The sequence below is a fragment of the Sander lucioperca genome, chromosome 2, assembly GCF_008315115.2.
Source record: "Sander lucioperca isolate FBNREF2018 chromosome 2, SLUC_FBN_1.2, whole genome shotgun sequence".
Classification (NCBI taxonomy): Eukaryota; Metazoa; Chordata; class Actinopteri; order Perciformes; family Percidae; genus Sander; species Sander lucioperca.
In genome coordinates, this window is record NC_050174.1 from 11,554,042 (window position 1) to 11,571,912 (window position 17,871).

Here is a 17,871-nt window from a genome sequence, read left to right on the forward strand (position 1 = left end):
GTGTTTTTCTGCACATGGGACAGGGCGACTGCACTGTATTAAGGAGAGGATGACCGGGGCCATGTATTGCGAGATTTTGGGGAACAACCTCCTTCCCTCAGTTAGAGCATTGAAGATGGGTCGAGGCTGGGTCTTCCAACATGACAATGACCCGAAGCACACAGCCAGGATAACCAAGGAGTGGCTCTGTAAGAAGCATATCAAGCTTCTTGCGTGGCCTAGCCAGTCTCCAGACCTAAACCCAATAGAGAATCTTTGGAGGGAGCTCAAACTCCGTGTTTCTCAGCGACAGCCCAGAAACCTGACTGATCTAGAGAAGATCTGTGTGGAGGAGTGGGCCAAAATCTCTCCTGCAGTGTGTGCAAACCTGGTGAAAAACTACAGGAAACGTTTGACCTCTGTAATTGCGAACAAAGGCTACTGTACCAAATATTAACATTGATTTTCTCAGGTGTTCAAATACTTATTTGCAGCTGTATCATACAAATAAATAGTTAAAAAATCATACATTGTGATTTCTGTCTCTCACAGTGGACATGCACCTACGATGACAATTTCAGACCCCTCCATGATTTCTAAGTGGGAGAACTTGCAAAATAGCAGGGTGTTCAAATACTTATTTTCCTCACTGTATGTATGTGTATATATATATATATATATATATATATATATATATATGCTCAAAGCAAACACACACAGAAAAAAGGATCTATACAGTGAGTATGTGTACTACAGGTGTGAATCTTCAATGATCTTCCGATTTGATTACGATTATCATGTCAGCGATTCGATATCTCGATGCATCACGATGCGCCAAATACATTTTTCTATTAAAGCCATATAGGATATTTAATTCATAGCTTTTCAAGCTTCAAAAACAAAACATTCTGCAGTGCTCTAATACTAAATAAATTGGATACATAAAACTACAGCACTGAGCACATGGCACTTCCTGAATGTGCAAAACAGAATATGTAAACAGAAATGTTGTTAGGCATACATTAAATTGTAAACAGAAATAATCGATTATAGCCCGGCCGATTATCGATACTGCATCGTCCATGTCCACAATTCGATGCATCGATTATTTGATTAATTTCAGCACTAAATGACATACGTATCAAAACTGTGGAAATTTCTTTTGTCAGTTTGAAAAATACATTAATCAACTAATTGTTGAAGCACTAATAGCAATGATGCTTGCATCAGAGATTTCTATTCATCCCAGCTCCTCAGAGTGGCACTCATGTTTCAGTATGTTCTACACAACGACACGGCACAATGCCTTCTTCTTCTGCCGTCAGATCTTCTTCTCTGCTGTCCTTTCAAAAGAGTAATCAGAGAACCAGATCAGGAGACGCTGTATCAATCCAGCCACACTTTGACTACCGGTGCATTAACCCATCTCTTTTTACACAACAACTGCATTGAGCACATTTTAATGAATAAATCAACCCGACCTGACTGGTTGAAGCTTCGCATCAAGACATTTCAAAGGGGAATCTGCAAAGTCAGTTTACAGGTGTTGAGGAGTACTACTGTATGTGATAAAAGTTGTATAAGCAACTGTGAGTCTGTGAAAAGCTCTATATAAATTCAATGTATTATTATTATTATTATTATTATTATTATAATAATAAAGCAATTCGTCACTCCACAGGGAGCTGTACAAAATCTGATAAATTGCGAATAAAATCTGACTAAACTGCTGTTGTTTAAGTTTCATTGTGGGTAATATAGTCTCCAGATTTTGACAAGGAAGAAGAATGTGTGGAATAAATGTGACGGTCCAACTGCTTGGTGTGTTTTGCTGTTGCTTGGCTTTCAGCCTCCAGGGTTGCAGACCTGTTGGAGGGTAATCAGTAACATGGGACAGGGACACACCTGGGCCCGCTGTGCCCTAATGTATAGAAGCTAGAGCAGCAGCCAGTCCTTTGAGGCGGATCTACTCACCTCACGCATCGCTGCGCTGTGGCTTTTGGTTCCTTTACCTTGTTTTTACAGCACAGCATTCATCAGGCACATTTTCACTCATCAACTCCCTACTTTATTGTTTTTACAGATTCCTCCCACCTATTTGTTGGACTTGATTATTCTCGATGCTAGATTATTTTGTGGTAAATAAATTACTTTATTAGTTAGTTTACCCTATGTGTCTCCCGTTTTTGTGACTGGCTGTGACATCTTTGGTTCTGCTTTGGTTCTTTTGGTTTTGCAGCAGAACCACTCACTACACAACTGTCCATTGTGAGTCCAACAATATATAGGAGGACAATAATAAATCAGTAGAGTACTCTTTTATATAAACATACAGACTATCGGTGTCTATTGGTGTCTGTCCAAAATGCCTACAGATTCACTCAACATCGATGGCTCCACCCAGGTCCGCAACCTCGGAATCACCCTTGACCCTTTTAACCAGGTTATAAAATCCAACTTCTTCCACCTCAATAACATTGCCCGCCTCTGGCCCTCCCCGCCCTCATAACCTCCAGACTCGACTACTGCAATAGCATCCTCTACGGTTCACCCAACAAGATCCTCAATAAACTCCAATATAGGGCTGGGCAATATATCGATACTATATCAATATCATGATATGAGACTAGATATTGTCTTAGATTTTGGATATCGTAATATCGTTACAGTATATGCTAAATGTTGTCTTTTCTTGGTTTTAAAGGCTACATTACAGTAAAGTGATGTAATTTTCTGAACTTAGACTGTTCTTTTATTTGCCGCTAACCACTTAGTCATTATATCCACATTATTGATGATTATTTATCTAAAAATCTAATTGTGAAAATATTTTGTTAAAGCACCAATTGTCAACCCTACAATACTGTCACAATATCGACATTGAGGTATTATGTCAATAATATCTCGATATCTTTTTTCTTCATATCGCCCAGCCCTACTAGTATTCTAATATATCTCTCTCTCAGCCCCCCCCCTTCTCCGACCTCCTTCACCTTTATACCCCTCAGGTCTGCAGACACCAACCTGCTGCAAACCATCCAGACCAAGAGCTGAACCTGGGGCGACGGGGCCTTTGCAGCTGCTAGCTCCTCCCTCTGGAACGCTCCCCCACCACATACTAGAGGCCAATGACCTGCCTATCTTTAAAAAGGCCCTCAAAACTCAACTAATTGAAATTTCTTATTTATTTATTTGTTTATTGGGAGATGTTACTGTATGTCTATTCTTTTATTGTATTGTATATTGTATAGCATATGTAATGAACACAACAATGGTTCATTTCCTTAAACTTGAACTGACTTTGTAATTTACTGTAACAAGAAACACTTCTTGTATTAACATATTACACTGCAGGTATGAGGCACTGCCAACAATGCAGTTTAAGGCTTATACTGTACTTCATTGGAGCGACAAGTAAAAAAAGGGAGGCAGCACTGCACATTGTTATAACACTTAGCTAGAGATAACACCACTATACACATTCCAAATGTCTCTGAACAAACACGTTTGTGTGTGTTGTGTTGTTCTCACCCTGTGTCTGTATGAGATGAAATATCTTTGCAGTGATCTGTCTTGCCGTTTCGACATCCCTCACCATGGCCTCCCCATTCATCCTCTCCAGTTGGCCCAGGAGCATCAGTACCCTGGAGTTACTGGGAACACTGGAAACACACACGCACACATTTTCACCTTAAAGATATATGTAAAAATGATAACTTAATTAACAAACACATGAATACAGTAAAAGAAATATATATATTGCATATTCAAGTCCATCTGGAAAGGGCAGAGATCACATAAGTATCACACACAGCATAATGTCTCATGGTGCTGTATTCAAAAACACAGATAGTGGATGCTTTAATACGTAAGCATGTGTTAAAAGAAAAAGCTGTCATGATTTCCTGCTCCATGTCTAGGATTAGAAGGATTAGGATGATGGATCAGTTTCAGTTTATCTAGCACTGGGTGACACTGGAAAACAAACATAAAGCAGCTCCTCATATGTGCAAATGCCCTTATATACCCACCGTGAGTCAGAAATGTCTGAGCCAAAATAATAACCAACAAAAATAGCCTTTTCTGTAATATAGTGCAATGCTAAGAAAATTATAAATTGGCAAGCGATGTTTAAATACCGACTTCAATAAAATTTACTGTTAAGGCGGTCTCCTAGGGCTTCACTATTTCTGGGATAGTGACCCATCCTCCATTTATAATCTTAGCTCAGTGGTGCTTAGCTGGAAACAGAAGGTTAGGTCAGTTGTTGGTAGAGCAATAGCAAACATGGGAAAGAGAATCAAAACTCTGTAATGGTACCCAGTAGAGCTGAGTTTCTCATATGTCCTTATAAAGACAGAGAGACACAGGGACAGAGGAAAAAAGAGAGACGGAGACTGTGTGTGTGTGTGTGTGTGTGTGTGTGTGTGTGTGTGTGTGTGTGTGTGTGTGTGTGTGTGTGTGTGTGTGTGTGTGTGTGTGTGTTGGATACAGTAAAAGAAAGAAATGGAAAGTATGATGAAAAAAGTGATGCAAGTCTGGACAAAAGGAAAACATACTGAAGGAGAAGTGAAGCCTAAATAAAACACACTGCATTAATCACATAAATTAACACAGATTACTAAAAAAATGAACAACTATAAATATTCAACCTTGATCAGGACAAATACAATGAAAGGTTTATTCCAAGGTCGGTTTCTACTGCATTAGTGATTAGTGTTGCTATTTTCATCATCGCAAATAAATGTGGAAGGTTCAAGCAAGGCCAACTAATTATCGGCTGTGTTTTACAAAAAAACGCTGTTTGAGATACAGACAGTGCAACAAGAACACAAACAATAGGGACAAACACTGGTGCATAGACAGTTACAAGGTAGAATAGTGCAAAAGCAGGATCACATCACGGAGAGTAAAGGTAAGCACTCAGTGAGTGAGTAAACAGATGGTTGTGACAGAGCAGCTTTCACATAAAAAACATAATATATATCACAGACTGCATGTGTATTTGTGTAAGCAAAATAGTTTGTCTTTAAATTGCAAAGCAACTCACCCTTTCTCTGTGGCCATTTTGGGTTTGTTCATTTTTAACTACTTCAACATTTCATGTCGTCTGCAAGAGAAAAAAAATAAAGACCTTACTGACAGAAAAGGTGAAGCATAAACATACTGTACAATTTTAGAAATGAGCATCATAAACCTTTGCCTTGTATTCCAAAAGAGATCCCACTGAACTCCCTCAGTTGTAATCTCAGGCTCTAGTCGGCCCTGCAACTATGTCAAAACCAGATGACGATCAACCTAAACTGCCCATAGCTGTGAATGTTTTGATCTGTCCATATGTTAGGCCTGTAACAAACGTGTGGACTGTCCAGGATGTGCTGAACACATACAGCTGCAAAGAGATGGCCCATATTGACTATACCAGGACTTACTATCAGATAGAACCTCCTGAATGATTTTACACAAAACAAAGGGGCTGCCCTACATTCTGCAGATCTCAAATGTCTGGAGACAAAAGACCCATAGACAAGGTCATTTTAACAGAAGGTTTGAAAAAAGCAATACTAGCGGTCAGTAGGGGTGGGAATCACCAGAGGTCTCACGATACGATATCATCACGATACTTATGTCACAATATTATTGCGTTTTTAAACATATATCTATCTATATCATATCTATACATTATATTGCAATTTATTACCTTTTTCCCAACTTCAAATTTTTCCCAATTTCAAATGATGTCCCCAAAAGGAAGCTTTGTCAACATCTGTTTTATCTAAAAAGATCCATTTCTCTGTCTGTTCATCTCACTTCAGTGTTATTGCTGCAAAATCAGACTGTCAAGCAGACAAACTGACCAACACATATATTATAAAAGATCGATTCTTGGCGTCTGTGTATCGATACAGTATTGCCACGGAAAATATCGCGATACTATGCTGTATCGATTTTTTTTCCCCACCCCTAGCGGTCAGCTGCATTATATCAAACGACAAAACAACACGATCATTCAGCAATAAAGTCTAGCATGTGACTACAGCAACAGTTTAGTGAATTGCATTTTCACAGGTCTCCCAAGAGTCCTAAATTAGATTAGGTCAGACAGTTCATACAGGAGCATTTATGGGCTGAGATCATATAAGATGAGTCATAAACAATGTAAAGAAGCTATCAGTTAACAACATAGTGCAATAAGTAATATGGTGCTTACATGACAAATAACATTTATTAACCAATAACAAACACATAATACAGTTAAAAGGGTAAAAAACGCCAGAATTGGCACCACACATCAATAAAATGTTTAAAAGTATTTTTCCAATTAAAAATAAGCTTTTAACCAAACTGGCTAACCTTAACTCCTCAGTCAGGCTTTTCCAAAGCTTGCAGAGTCAGACTTCAAAAGCCCACCAACACTTTGTACTAGACAGGTACAACCAGATGAGGACCTTAGGTCACGCCTTGGTAAGTATGGGCTGAGTAGGAGCAGTTAGATCAGACCATATAGAGCCTTGTGTGTTAGGGATAATCTATTTGAAGCTTTTCTTCAAAGCAATTGTAAAATTGACATGTTGTGGAGGCCAGCTTACATAGGACAGTAGCCTGTCCACAGTAACCCCAGAGGGCTGCCTGCTTCCACAAACCAGAATTTAAAATCAATTTAGAAAACATGATAAGATATCGTCATAACAGCAGCCCACATGGACATTTGGGTTAGTCATTGTTATTAGGCTATTGTTAGCAAGGTAAACAGCTAGGTAAGGCGGTTTTTGCAAGATGCTAAATTAGATAAGCTGTGGCTGGTGTCCGCTGCACCTGCTGGACTAGTCACTCATTAACGACCGCCTGTCTGCGCCAGCAGGCTAGCTAACGGAAGAATATGCTAACAATAAAGAGCACACAGACGGTGGTAGCTAAAGCAATAGGCCTGCATAATACTAACAAGAACAAGGAATTTACGAACCTGTATGAAAAGGAATGCTGTCCCATTCAGGGTGGACCAATTCCAAGATAAGGGGGGGCCGTTGCTGTGTCTGAGCGTTGCCTGAAACGCCCTGATGGTGTTGTGATGAGACCAGCCCCAATTGCCAGAGGGGCTGTCAGTGAACAACGCGAGAGTTCGTTTCTCTGCGTGGTTTTAGGTGCTATTGGGATGAGAATAGAAATCTCCCTATTAAGCCAAGTGCATCATAACCTTCACCAAAATATAACATTAATATAGTTTAATACCTAAACTGGCCAGGTTTTAAGCTATACATTGTTCATTGGGGGGGTTTGTTCTCCATCACGACATAAGGACTACATTTCCCAGGTTGACAGTGACCTATGACGTTAAATTTATGCGCCGATCTTTACAGTCGTTGGAGAGATCTATGGTTAATAGAAAATACTAAGGTTCGTGCTAATTTACAACGAAATATGACTTTCTTGTAACAAATGTCTTGTTTTGTATACCTGATCAAATTGAATAACGTGTTAATATAACGTGTGATAATCTAGCTTTGTTTACAGGATCATCCACTGTGGGCAACATTAACTTTAGCTTGTTAGCACACGGTATTATAAGCTATTTTGACGTTGGTGATAGCTAGCTAACATTTCCTATACATATCACGTCATTTGATAACCAGCATGAGTAACCTAAAATGCATGTCTGCAACGTACGTCGTTTTTGTAAACGTTACAAATGTAGGTTAACTCCTTACACTAGTGTTGATGATGGTGCCAAAATAGCCAAATAAGCTGACAGACTCTCGTGTGTATTTGTTTGACAAGTAACGTTAGCTAGCTACGTTATTTTTCTCTTAATGAGATGCCTCCTAATAACAGACTGAAAGAAATGCATCAATGTCTTCTTTAACCTGTAATTATTTTACCTGCATGTGATAAAATCGGTTTCAGTGTGTTTTATATGACACACATATGCCTGGCAGCAGTTGTTGCCTCTCAGTTAGTAAATCTCAATTAAAATGTATATTTCTAAATATTTGATAGATGTGCTATAAGCATTATTACGTAAATATACATTCATAAGGTAGTTTAAGGTTAATACATCAGTCATACAGTTTACACCTTTTTAGGATCTGATTTAAGCTTCTCAAGTCGGTTCACAGGGCATGATGTTAATACTCCCCCTTTACCCTAGATCATAACATACTGCCTGTTCAGCTTTCCAGGTGTAGAGGTCAAGTATGAACACGTGTAAAAGACATACAGCAACCTGTAGTTCATAAATAGCCATTTCAGTTTGTCCTCACATTTATCAATGTAAAATATGACTGACTGTGCTGATTGCACTGCATGTTTAAAGCTTGATCACCCAGCAGTGTTTGCCAACTCACCTTTGGAATGTCCAGTGGAGAAGGTGAATGAATGTAGCAAATTATTTTGTGAATGTTTATTTTTAAGTTGATGGTTAATAAATATGTAAAGACAGCCAGCTGCTGAATACTTCATATGCTACAAGACAAGAGGGTCTTCATTGGCTCTTCATTGTAATCCAATTGTATAGTACTGGGTTTTCTTACTGTGGACAGTTTTACTTCAAAACACTGGCATGGCCTACTGTCACACCCAAATTGATGAGAGCCATCATTAATGTTATTAGTTACACCTGTGCATTTTATGCTATGGTAAGGCAAAATGTCTGATTAAAAAACTTAAAGTGTTAGAACAGCTAAAGACCCAAAAATAAATCGTATGTATGATCTGTTTTGCAGTCAGACACAAAATATTTTGACATTTTCCCCATCGTTAAAAATGCTTGTAATAGCTGACATTTTGTAACAATTTGAACACTTTGTCCTAGTTCTCGTTGTGTTTCTTTTTTGTAGTCACCATGGTGATGAAGTCAGCAGTTGAGGATGATGATGCTGGCTGGGGGCTGGGCATCCCAGAAAAGATGAAGAACAATGCCAACTGGGTTAATATTACACATGAATTTAAGGGCGCGTGCAAAGGTACATGCTGTGCTAGTGATTGTGTGTGTGGGTTGTATGTGTGCAGTTATGAAAGGTTGTGATGTGTTCCTCCTTTTCTCTTGTCTTGTCCTCATCCTTTATGCAGAGTTGAACCTTGGAGAGCTGCTTCATGACAAACTGTGAGTAGGACAAAATGCTTTTTTGCACACTCACCCTTTAAAGAGTCACTTCGCTCAAATTACAAAAAGAAACACTGTCAGCATACTGCTAGGTGATGTGAGTCAGCCTGCTTAACCTCCCAAAAAATGGAGAAACTAAACATTCTTCTATGGTGGCAGGTTTGGCTTGTTCGAGGCCATGTCAGCCATAGAGATGATGGATCCTAAGATGGACGCAGGAATGATTGGAAACCAGGTCAACAGGAAAGTGCTCAACTTTGAACAAGCTATCAAGGTGCAGTACCGCTGACCTCTCACTGCCGCACAATGAAAACATTTTTAATGTATACCGTATAATTAACCACCAAGTCATTTGTATTACTCTCTTTTGTTTGTTCTAGGAAGGTGCCATCAAGGTGAAAGACCTTAGTCTTCCTGAACTCATCGGGATCATAGACACATGTTTCTGCTGTTTGGTGAGTTTTACTTTCTTATACTGTAAATGTTCAACATTATGGGTTTTATTTTTATATGAATCTGTCATAGATGTGATAGAAAACACAAAACTGTCAATATAAATAATAAATGGCAAGCCAACTTGTAGTGTATACATACTATATACTTTTTTTCTCAAACAACACAAACAATGAAAAAAAAGCTGAATTAAAAAGTCATTAAGGTGTTTTGAAATAAAAGTCACTGAATTTAATTTTAGATCAGCACCACTGCGGGAAACCCCGTGTTCATGTGTGCATGTCTGTGTGTATTCCTAGATCACGTGGCTTGAGGGCCACTCCCTGGCGCAGACGGTGTTCACCTGTCTGTACGTCCATAACCCCGACCTGATTGAGGAACCAGCCCTCAAAGCCTTTGCCCTTGGCATCCTGAAGGTGTGTGACATCGCCCGAGAGAAAGTCAACAAGGCTGCTGTATTCGAGGAGGTAAGCAACTTGTAAGCAAAAGTGTGTGTGTGTGTGTGTGTGTGTGTGTGTGTGTGTGTGGCAATATGTGAGCTATGACTTTAACATGTCCTAGAGGTCAGGGATTCATTTGTATTATTGGTGTTTCTGCCTTGCCCTCTGGTATTTATGTAAACTTTTTTTTTTTAATTTTTTTAAAGCTGAAATTGCAATTGGCAATTGATAACTGTCATATGTATATGTGTGAATGTAGATTTTGTTTTTCCTCATATGTTTTGTAGGAGGATTTCCAGGCCATGACCTATGGCTTCAAGATGGCCAATAATGTAACAGACCTGCGGGTGACAGGTACAAGTACTGTATTGTAACAGATCATTAAGTCTGCAGCTTCACATATTCTGAGGCCATTACATATATTACTGTTGATTCAGAGAAACAAAGGTGAGGTAATCTCTCTCATTTGTTCTTCCTACCAGGTATGCTAAAAGACGTGGAGGATGAGTTACAGAGGAAAGTTAAGGTATTTGTTGTCGGCCTGTTTAAGCCACAGTCTTTGTAATTTCAATGAAATACTGTTGATACGAATGCAGAGTATTATATTTGTTATATTGGGTTCTCTCCTACTGCCTCAGAGCACGCGCAGTCGACAGGGTGAGCAGCGAGACCCCGAGGTTGAGCTGGAGGTAAGTCAGGTCATTCTCTATGTCTGTGGAGTTTTTGCTTTTTGATAAAGGCATGTTTTTGCAATAGCATTTGGACCAGAGATCTTCAACAGGGGGTCATCAGAGTCAATGCAGGGGGGCCTCCAAATTATTGTTAATTAAAAAATGTTGGCAAATATAAACCCACCATATAGGTAAGGTAGTGACTAAGGTGAACATCCACAGGCACAGATCATCCTAAAGATGGTCTGTGCCACATTTATGTTTAACATTACAACATGATTTATAAAATCATGCCAACAAGTATTAGGCTATTTGAATAGCTTAGTATTCTATGCAAAAATAGTATGTATAAAGGCCTTAGGCAGCCATACAAGTTATTGTAGGCCCAGTTTATTATGCAACTTCATTTTATACAATATGTACTAGGGGGTCCCTGCTCCATCTCTCTTTCAGTTAAGGGGTCCTTGGCTTAAATAACATTAAAGACCCCTGATTTAGACCATCTAAAAGCTAAACACTGGTTGTTTCTGACTGATGTGGCTGTAGTTCCAACATAAAATACATACTGTATGACTACAAGTAGACAATCAGATTGCGTTACTGCTCTTTATCCCTCTATGCTATCTGTATAGCCTAGTATCCCAACATTTCAGCCACAAACTAAACCTCGAACCCTCCTTCTCAATCTCTGCCTTGGTTATAATTTGTTTTCCATCTACTAACTACCAGAGTGTGGGATTCATATGACCTTTGGAGACTCTACTCTGGAATGTCCAGCAGTTAAAAAAACAAAAAGTCAGCCTTTCTTGTGCCTTATAAAGCTTCAAAGAAAAATTAGGAAAGATGTGTATTAATAGCTGTGCATGTATGTATGTGTGAGCCTATTTAATGTTCTCATACTTTATTTTTCCAGCATCAGCAGTTTTTGGCACTTTTCAATAGAATCAAGTTCACACGCCTTCTACTGACAGCACTGATCACCTTTACCAAGAAAGAGGTAATGCACATACAAACACACAGTTACATAATGCATGCGTAAATGACTACCACATGGATTTTAAAATGTACTTCTGCTTACTGACCACTTAGAAGGATTGTATTAAGTTGTACTTATAGACACATATACATGGATGTTAAATTGGTCAATTTCTTCTCTATTTTTATTTGTCTTTTGTTTACGGTTGTATCTTTATCAGACCAGCTCGGTGGGCGAGGCTCAAAAGCTTGTGGCTCAGGCAGCGGACCTTTTATCAGCCATTTATTCCAGTATTCAGCACGGCATCCAGTCACAGAATGATACCACTAAAGGAGGTAACACGCACACACACACACACACACACACACACACACACACCATTCAGCCGTACAGTTAAGCTGCAGCACATAGTTTGGCTTGGCATGAGTTGACAAACCAACAGCTCTAAAGGACTACACAAACACACACACACACGCTTAGGATTAAGTTTGGAAATGAGTCAGGGCAACTGAATGAAAGAAAATATCACACACGCATTCTTGCTCCACAGCCATCCAGTTAAGTGGTCGTCATGGCAACAGAAAGCTACAAAACAGTGCACACGAAGTACCTCCTTTACCTTAACAAATTTCCACACACAGTGCTCAAAACAAGTCTGTCCTGTGTAAATGTGACCTGTGTGTTGTGACCTTTTTTGTGTTTGTTTTTTTTCTCTGTGTATGCTGCAGACCACCCCATCATGATGGGCTTTGAGCCACTGGTAAACCAGAGACTGCTGCCACCTACCTTTCCTCGCTACGCCAAGATCATCAAAAGGGAGGACATGGTGGCCTACTTTAGCAAACTTATAGAACGCATCAAAACCGTCTGTGACGTGATCAACACCACCAACCTGCATGGCATACTGGTAAACACTTTTCAGGATTTTACTTTACATTCTGAACCAGTAACCCTTAATAAGCAGCTTTTGACCTTTTCTGTGTTTGTTGGGATGCATAGCTCAAAATAAATGTTTCTTAAATGTTTTTGTAAGTGGTCATCACCCCATACAAACACATGCTTTCTACTGTAGGACATTGTAAACGATAAAGGCATATGAATTCAAAGAATAATGATTGGGTTTTTTCAGGACTTCTTCTGTGAGTTCAGTGAGCAGTCTCCCTGTGTGCTCTCCAGATCTCTACTTCAGGTGAGTTAACCATTTTAATTCTGAAGTCACTGCTTTTTTATCTGATGCCTTTAAAGCCCAGTGTATGAGAACTAAAGGCATTGTTTTCTTAAATCCAGACAACGTTCCTGATAGATAATAGGAAAGTGTTTGGGACACACCTGATGCAGGACATGATTAAAGATGCTCTGAGATACTTTGTTAGCCCACCTGTCCTCTCCTACAAGTAAGTCTGTCACTGTTAAATGATTAAACCCTGATCACGTGAATCATTTTTCATTCATATTTTCATTTATTTAAATGGTTAAATGGAAATATGTTTTGTGTGTGTAAGCATAATATGCAAACTCACTTGAGTAAGCTTATTGTGTCTCAAGATGATCTGTCTTAAGCTTATTGTGTGTGTGTGTGTGTGTGTGTGTGTGTGTGTGTGTGTACGTGTGCGTGTACCTTGGTGTCTCTCTCCAGGTGTTGTCTGTTCAACAACCACCAGGCCAAGGATTACATTGACTCCTTTGTTACGCACTGCTCCAGGGTATGTTGTCTTTACTGTTCAAAGTTATTGTCTGGTGCATTAAGTCACTTAGTGAACTTTATTGGCTGCTTTCACTTCAGCATAAGTTTGTTTCGGTAGTTGAATTTAAATTGAAAAGTTTAGAAGGAGGGATATAAAATTGCTGCCTCAAAAGAGAACGATGACACAGGCTATTATCTGCTATTCTAGGATTGTTATACTATTTTGGAAGTTGGTTGTACCCCTGAATGTATGGGCTATCTATCATCAGCTCTAGGCAAGTGGTGAGTGGTAAAGCTCGGTGTTTTAAGCCCCCACCGTCGACTTCAAGGCACCTAACCGTAACCCTTGCCTAATCCTAGTGCCTTCCATGCAGCGCTGCCTGGAAGACGACGTTGGGGGCTCAAAACACCAAACACCAGTGGTAAACCTGTGTGTTATTTGTTTGTTTGAGTCTTGTCAATTTTCCCTGCAGCCATTCTGCAGTCTGATCCAGATCCACGGACACAACCGAGCTCGACAGAGAGACAAGCTGGGTCACATTCTTGAAGAGTTTGCCACACTGCAGGACGAGGTGAAGCGCAGCTGTTTTCTCTGTAGTATTCCTCTTGTTTTTCTTTTAACGATATTTAGACACACACTTTAGACACAGATGTTTTTGCATTTTGCACCGCACAGGTTATGCAGAGACACTTCACCTACTCTGAGGTCAGTTGTGATTTTATCATTTATAAACCAACTACTAAATTCTTCTTTTGTGCTCTGCAGGCAGAGAAGGTGGATGCAGCCCTGCATAGCTTGCTGATGAAACTTGAGCCTCAGCGACAGCATCTAGCCTGTCTTGGCACCTGGATCCTCTACCATAACCTGAGGATCATGATCCAATACCTTCTGAGTGGCTTTGAACTGGAGCTGTACAGCATGCATGAGTACTACTACATCTACTGGTGAGTGCACACACACACATTATTTATTTATTGTTTTCATATTCATATTTTCACAGTTTGTTTGTTTCTTGCTCTAAATCTCTCTAAAACATGCACAGGTACACTTTTAACCATCTTTGAATGAATATGTGTTTGTTTTTTGACTGTAGGTACCTGTCTGAGTTCCTTTACGCATGGCTGATGTCCACTCTGAGCAGAGCCGACTCCTCTCAGATGGCAGAGGAGCGGATCATGGAGGAGCAGGTGAAGGGACGCAGCAGCAAAAAGACCAAGAAGAAGAAAAAAGGTACGCTCTATTGTAGCTTCTGTGGCTCGGGTGGATTCTCAGAGTATGACCACACCATACTCTTGTGATCTTCCTGTCGGGGCTTGTCCTAATAATGACATAATGTTTGGCTTTCCTTTGCAGTTCGCCCTCTCACCAAGGAGATCACCATGAGCCAAGCATACCAGAACATGTGTGCTGGCATGTACAAGGTAGGACACCAGTACAGTCACACTTTCGACCCCTCTTCTCTCCTATTTGACACACATTGCAGTATTATCCATCCCCTGTCTCTCTCCTCAGACTATGGTAGCTTTGGATATGGACGGGAAGGTGCGTAAGCCTCAGTTTGAGTTGGACAGCGAGCAGGTTCGCTACGAGCATCGCTTTGCCCCCTTCAACAGCGTGGTCACCCCCCCACCTGTGCACTATATCCAGTTCAAGGTACTGTTGGTGTGAATGTCATTTTCTGTCCCCCCATTTTCTGTCCTCTTTCTCTTCCACTCTTTTTTTTAATTTCTTCATCATAATCCCATCAGCTTTCCTTTTTGAATGGTTTCCCTTTTTTTGCCTTTTGTCGTTCATGCACTCTAACTTCCCTGCTCTCTCTGACTTTGCCCTTCTTGCCCTCTCCAGGAAATGTCCGATCTGAAGAAGTACAATCCTCCGCCAGGCTCCGCTGACCTCTACATGGCTGCCAGCAAACACTTCCAGCAGGCCAAGCTCATCCTAGAAAATGTGCCCAGCCCAGACCCTGAGGTGAGGAAATGCAACAAGCACAAATTTAATTATCAAAATCAATTCCTGAAAATGTATAATAGCATTCAAATCATGTAATCATTCAAAAGCATAGCAGCCTCAGTGTTATGCATTCACGATATTTTTCTGCTGTATTGCTCTAAACTAAGTTAAATGGTTAGTTTGTACTAGTTTTCACCTTTTCTCAACTACCAATAACCAGTTAATGATTGATGACAGGTGAACCGTATACTAAAGGTTGCCAAGCCCAACATTGTAGTTATGAAGCTCCTGGCTGGAGGGCACAAGAAGGAGACCAAGGTAACACAACATGCATCATGTTTATCTTAATGTTGGTTGATGTTCTATATTGTGAAAACTTTAGTAAGTAAAATGCCTTTTTGCAACCCTAGGTGCTCCCAGAATTTGACTTCTCAGCTCACAAGTACTTTCCTGTGGTCAAGATTATCTGACTCTGCTCCGATTATGAGAGTGTCATCATGAAGACCATCAGCTGCAAGGACCGTACCTTCACCTGAACAAGTGTGCAATGGCCCCGATCCAGTCCATGTCTGAACATTGTGTGTGTGATACACCTAACTGTAAAGTTGTGTAAAGGAGTGTTTGATACAGCCAATTTTTTCTTTTAACTGAATGAGATGAAACCAGCACAGAGAACTCACAACTGGACCTAAATGACCAACAATATCCACATCTGCATCTGTAAAAAGTTTGTTTGTTTGTTTGTTTGTTTGTGTTTGTGTTTGTGTTTGTGTTTGTGTTTGTGTTTGTGTGTGTGTGTGTGTGTGTGTGTGTGTGTGCGCGCGCGCACAGGGATCAGACACAAGTCGAGGGGCTTTTGCGCAAGAAACTGGCAAATGAAAATTTTCTAAGCTGCCTCCAGAACAGTTTTGTGAAGGCTTTAAAAGAAGAGCTGTCATGATAATGCATATCATTCAATCATATTAAACCTTTCTATGTATTTATGTGCTTATTTGAATGAAAATATTGAGTCATAAGGACTAGATTATGTTGTTTTACCTCGTACAGCACCAGTTTAGTTGAGTAAAGTTGCAACACGTATAAGAGATCCAAAATTTACAACTAACAGCATTGGTACAGAATACGTTCAGGCCAGGGAACCATCTACACTGCTTCCTCAAACTAATACCAGCTACTTTCCCACATATCAAAAACATAATACATGTTTTTACTTATTCTGTGGTTTAATTACATGTTGGAACAGAATTTCACATTTTCAGTGTTTTGACAATAAAATCCAAAGTGCAAAACGTATATATACAGGTACATTTTCCACAGAAATTGGGAAAAAAAATAAAGTATATGAGTTACCAATTGTAATATATGGGTTAATATGTTTACAAAAATGCCTAATAAAGTGTGTTCATACATGGCATGCTGAAAAATGGTGATCGTGCTTCACATCTCTAGTTCTGTCCTCTAATTGTATTTAGACATTAGTAAAGTGAACAAATATACACTCACCTAAAGGATTATTAGGAACACCTGTTAAATTTCATGTTAATGCAATTATCTAACCAACCAATCACATGGCAGCTGCTTCAATGCATTTAGGGGTGTCGTCCTGGTCTAGACAATCTCCTGAACTCCTAACTGAATGTCAGAATGGGAAAGAGAGGTGATCTAAGCAACTTTGAGTGTGGCATGGTTGTTGGTGCCAGATGGGCTGGTCTGAGTATTTCACAATCTTCTCAGTTATTGGGATTTTCACGCACAACCATTTCTAGGGTTTACAAAGAATGGTCTGAAAAAGGAAAAACATCCAGTATGCTGCAGTCCTGGGGGGTGAAAATGCCTTATTGATGCTAGAGGTCAGAGGAGAATGGGTCGAGTGATTCAAGCTGATAGAAGCTCAACTTTGACTCAAATAACCACTCGTTACAACCAAGGTATGCAGCAAAGCATTTGTGAAGCCACAACACGCACAACCTTTAAGCGGATGGGCTACACCAGCAGAAGACCCCACCGGGTACCACTCATCTCCACTAAAAATAGGAAAATGAGGCTACAATTTGCACGAGCTCACCAAAATTGGACAGTTGAAGACTGTAAAAATGTTGCCTGGTCTGATGAGTCTCAATTTCTGTTGAGACATTCAGATGGTAGAGTCAGAATTTGGCGTAAACAGAATGAGAACATGGATCCGTCATTCCTTGTTACCACTGTGCAGGCTGGTGGTGGTGGTGGTGGTGTAATGGTGTGGGGGATGCAATCCTATCAATATGGTCCAACATTTCTAAAGAATGCTTCCAGCACCTTGTTGAATCAATGCCACAAAGAATTAAGGCAGTTCTGAAGGCGAAAGGGGGTCAAACACGGTATTAGTATGGTGTTCCTAATAATCCTTTAGGTGAGTGTACATTAATATGAATCCAACATATTAATAGCCAAGATAAATTAGGTCTATTAGGCTTTTCAGTGAAAAAAAAAATATTTACACATTTGAGGAGAAGAAAAGCACTGAGAAAGGTCAGATAAGTTTACTATAAGTAATGTAGCCACTATGGTAGCCATACAGTTAAGCTTAAGGATTAATTGTGCCTGTAATGTATTACATTACATTACACGTCATTTAGCT

The 17,871-nt window shown here is 39.8% G+C and overlaps 2 protein-coding genes across 6 annotated transcripts in view; one reads left to right on the forward strand and one right to left on the reverse strand.

Moving 5' to 3' along the window:
• The window catches only part of agtpbp1 (ATP/GTP binding protein 1), a 30,122-nt gene extending 22,936 nt beyond the window's left edge, over positions 1-7,186 (reverse strand). For 2 of the 3 annotated variants that reach the window (XM_031309254.2, XM_031309252.2), the window contains exons 1-3: positions 6,944-7,185; positions 5,030-5,089; positions 3,511-3,641 (exon numbers count right to left, since the gene is read on the reverse strand). In XM_031309254.2, the coding sequence (XP_031165114.1) occupies positions 3,511-3,641; positions 5,030-5,061 (163 nt within the window). In that variant the 5' untranslated portion in view covers positions 5,062-5,089; positions 6,944-7,185. Of the gene's footprint in view, positions 1-3,510; positions 3,642-5,029; positions 5,090-6,943 lie in introns of all 3 variants that reach the window. The other variant, XM_031309253.2, reaches the window with a different exon arrangement.
• Positions 7,187-7,257: 71 nt separating this feature from the next.
• Positions 7,258-15,883, forward strand: naa35 (N-alpha-acetyltransferase 35, NatC auxiliary subunit). 3 transcript variants are annotated; one of them, XM_031309257.2, is made up of 23 exons: positions 7,258-7,374; positions 8,811-8,939; positions 9,046-9,079; positions 9,239-9,353; positions 9,460-9,534; positions 9,832-9,999; positions 10,260-10,326; positions 10,455-10,498; positions 10,611-10,661; positions 11,557-11,640; positions 11,840-11,954; positions 12,348-12,526; positions 12,749-12,808; positions 12,907-13,013; positions 13,256-13,322; positions 13,777-13,875; positions 14,070-14,248; positions 14,398-14,534; positions 14,658-14,725; positions 14,817-14,957; positions 15,150-15,272; positions 15,492-15,572; positions 15,665-15,883. In XM_031309257.2, the coding sequence occupies exons 2-23, from the start codon at positions 8,819-8,821 to the stop codon at positions 15,722-15,724; spliced, it is 2,175 nt and encodes a 724-aa protein (XP_031165117.1). In that variant the 5' UTR covers positions 7,258-7,374; positions 8,811-8,818; the 3' UTR covers positions 15,725-15,883. The 3 variants fall into 3 exon arrangements, with proteins under 3 accessions (XP_031165117.1, XP_031165120.1, XP_035848325.1); XM_031309260.2 differs by having other exon boundaries at positions 8,814-8,939; XM_035992432.1 differs by lacking the exon at positions 7,258-7,374 and adding an exon at positions 8,124-8,164 and having other exon boundaries at positions 8,814-8,939.
• The last annotated feature ends 1,988 nt before the right edge of the window (positions 15,884-17,871 follow it).

Coding starts and splice junctions, on each gene's coding strand:
- naa35 (XM_031309257.2), top strand. CDS start 8,819: ATGGTGATGAAGTCAGCAGTTGAGGATGATGATGCTGGCTGGGGGCTG. Junction 9,354..9,459: donor ACTTTGAACAAGCTATCAAG/GTGCAGTACCGC, acceptor TGTTTGTTCTAG/GAAGGTGCCATCAAGGTGAA. Junction 13,014..13,255: donor CCACCTGTCCTCTCCTACAA/GTAAGTCTGTCA, acceptor GTCTCTCTCCAG/GTGTTGTCTGTTCAACAACC.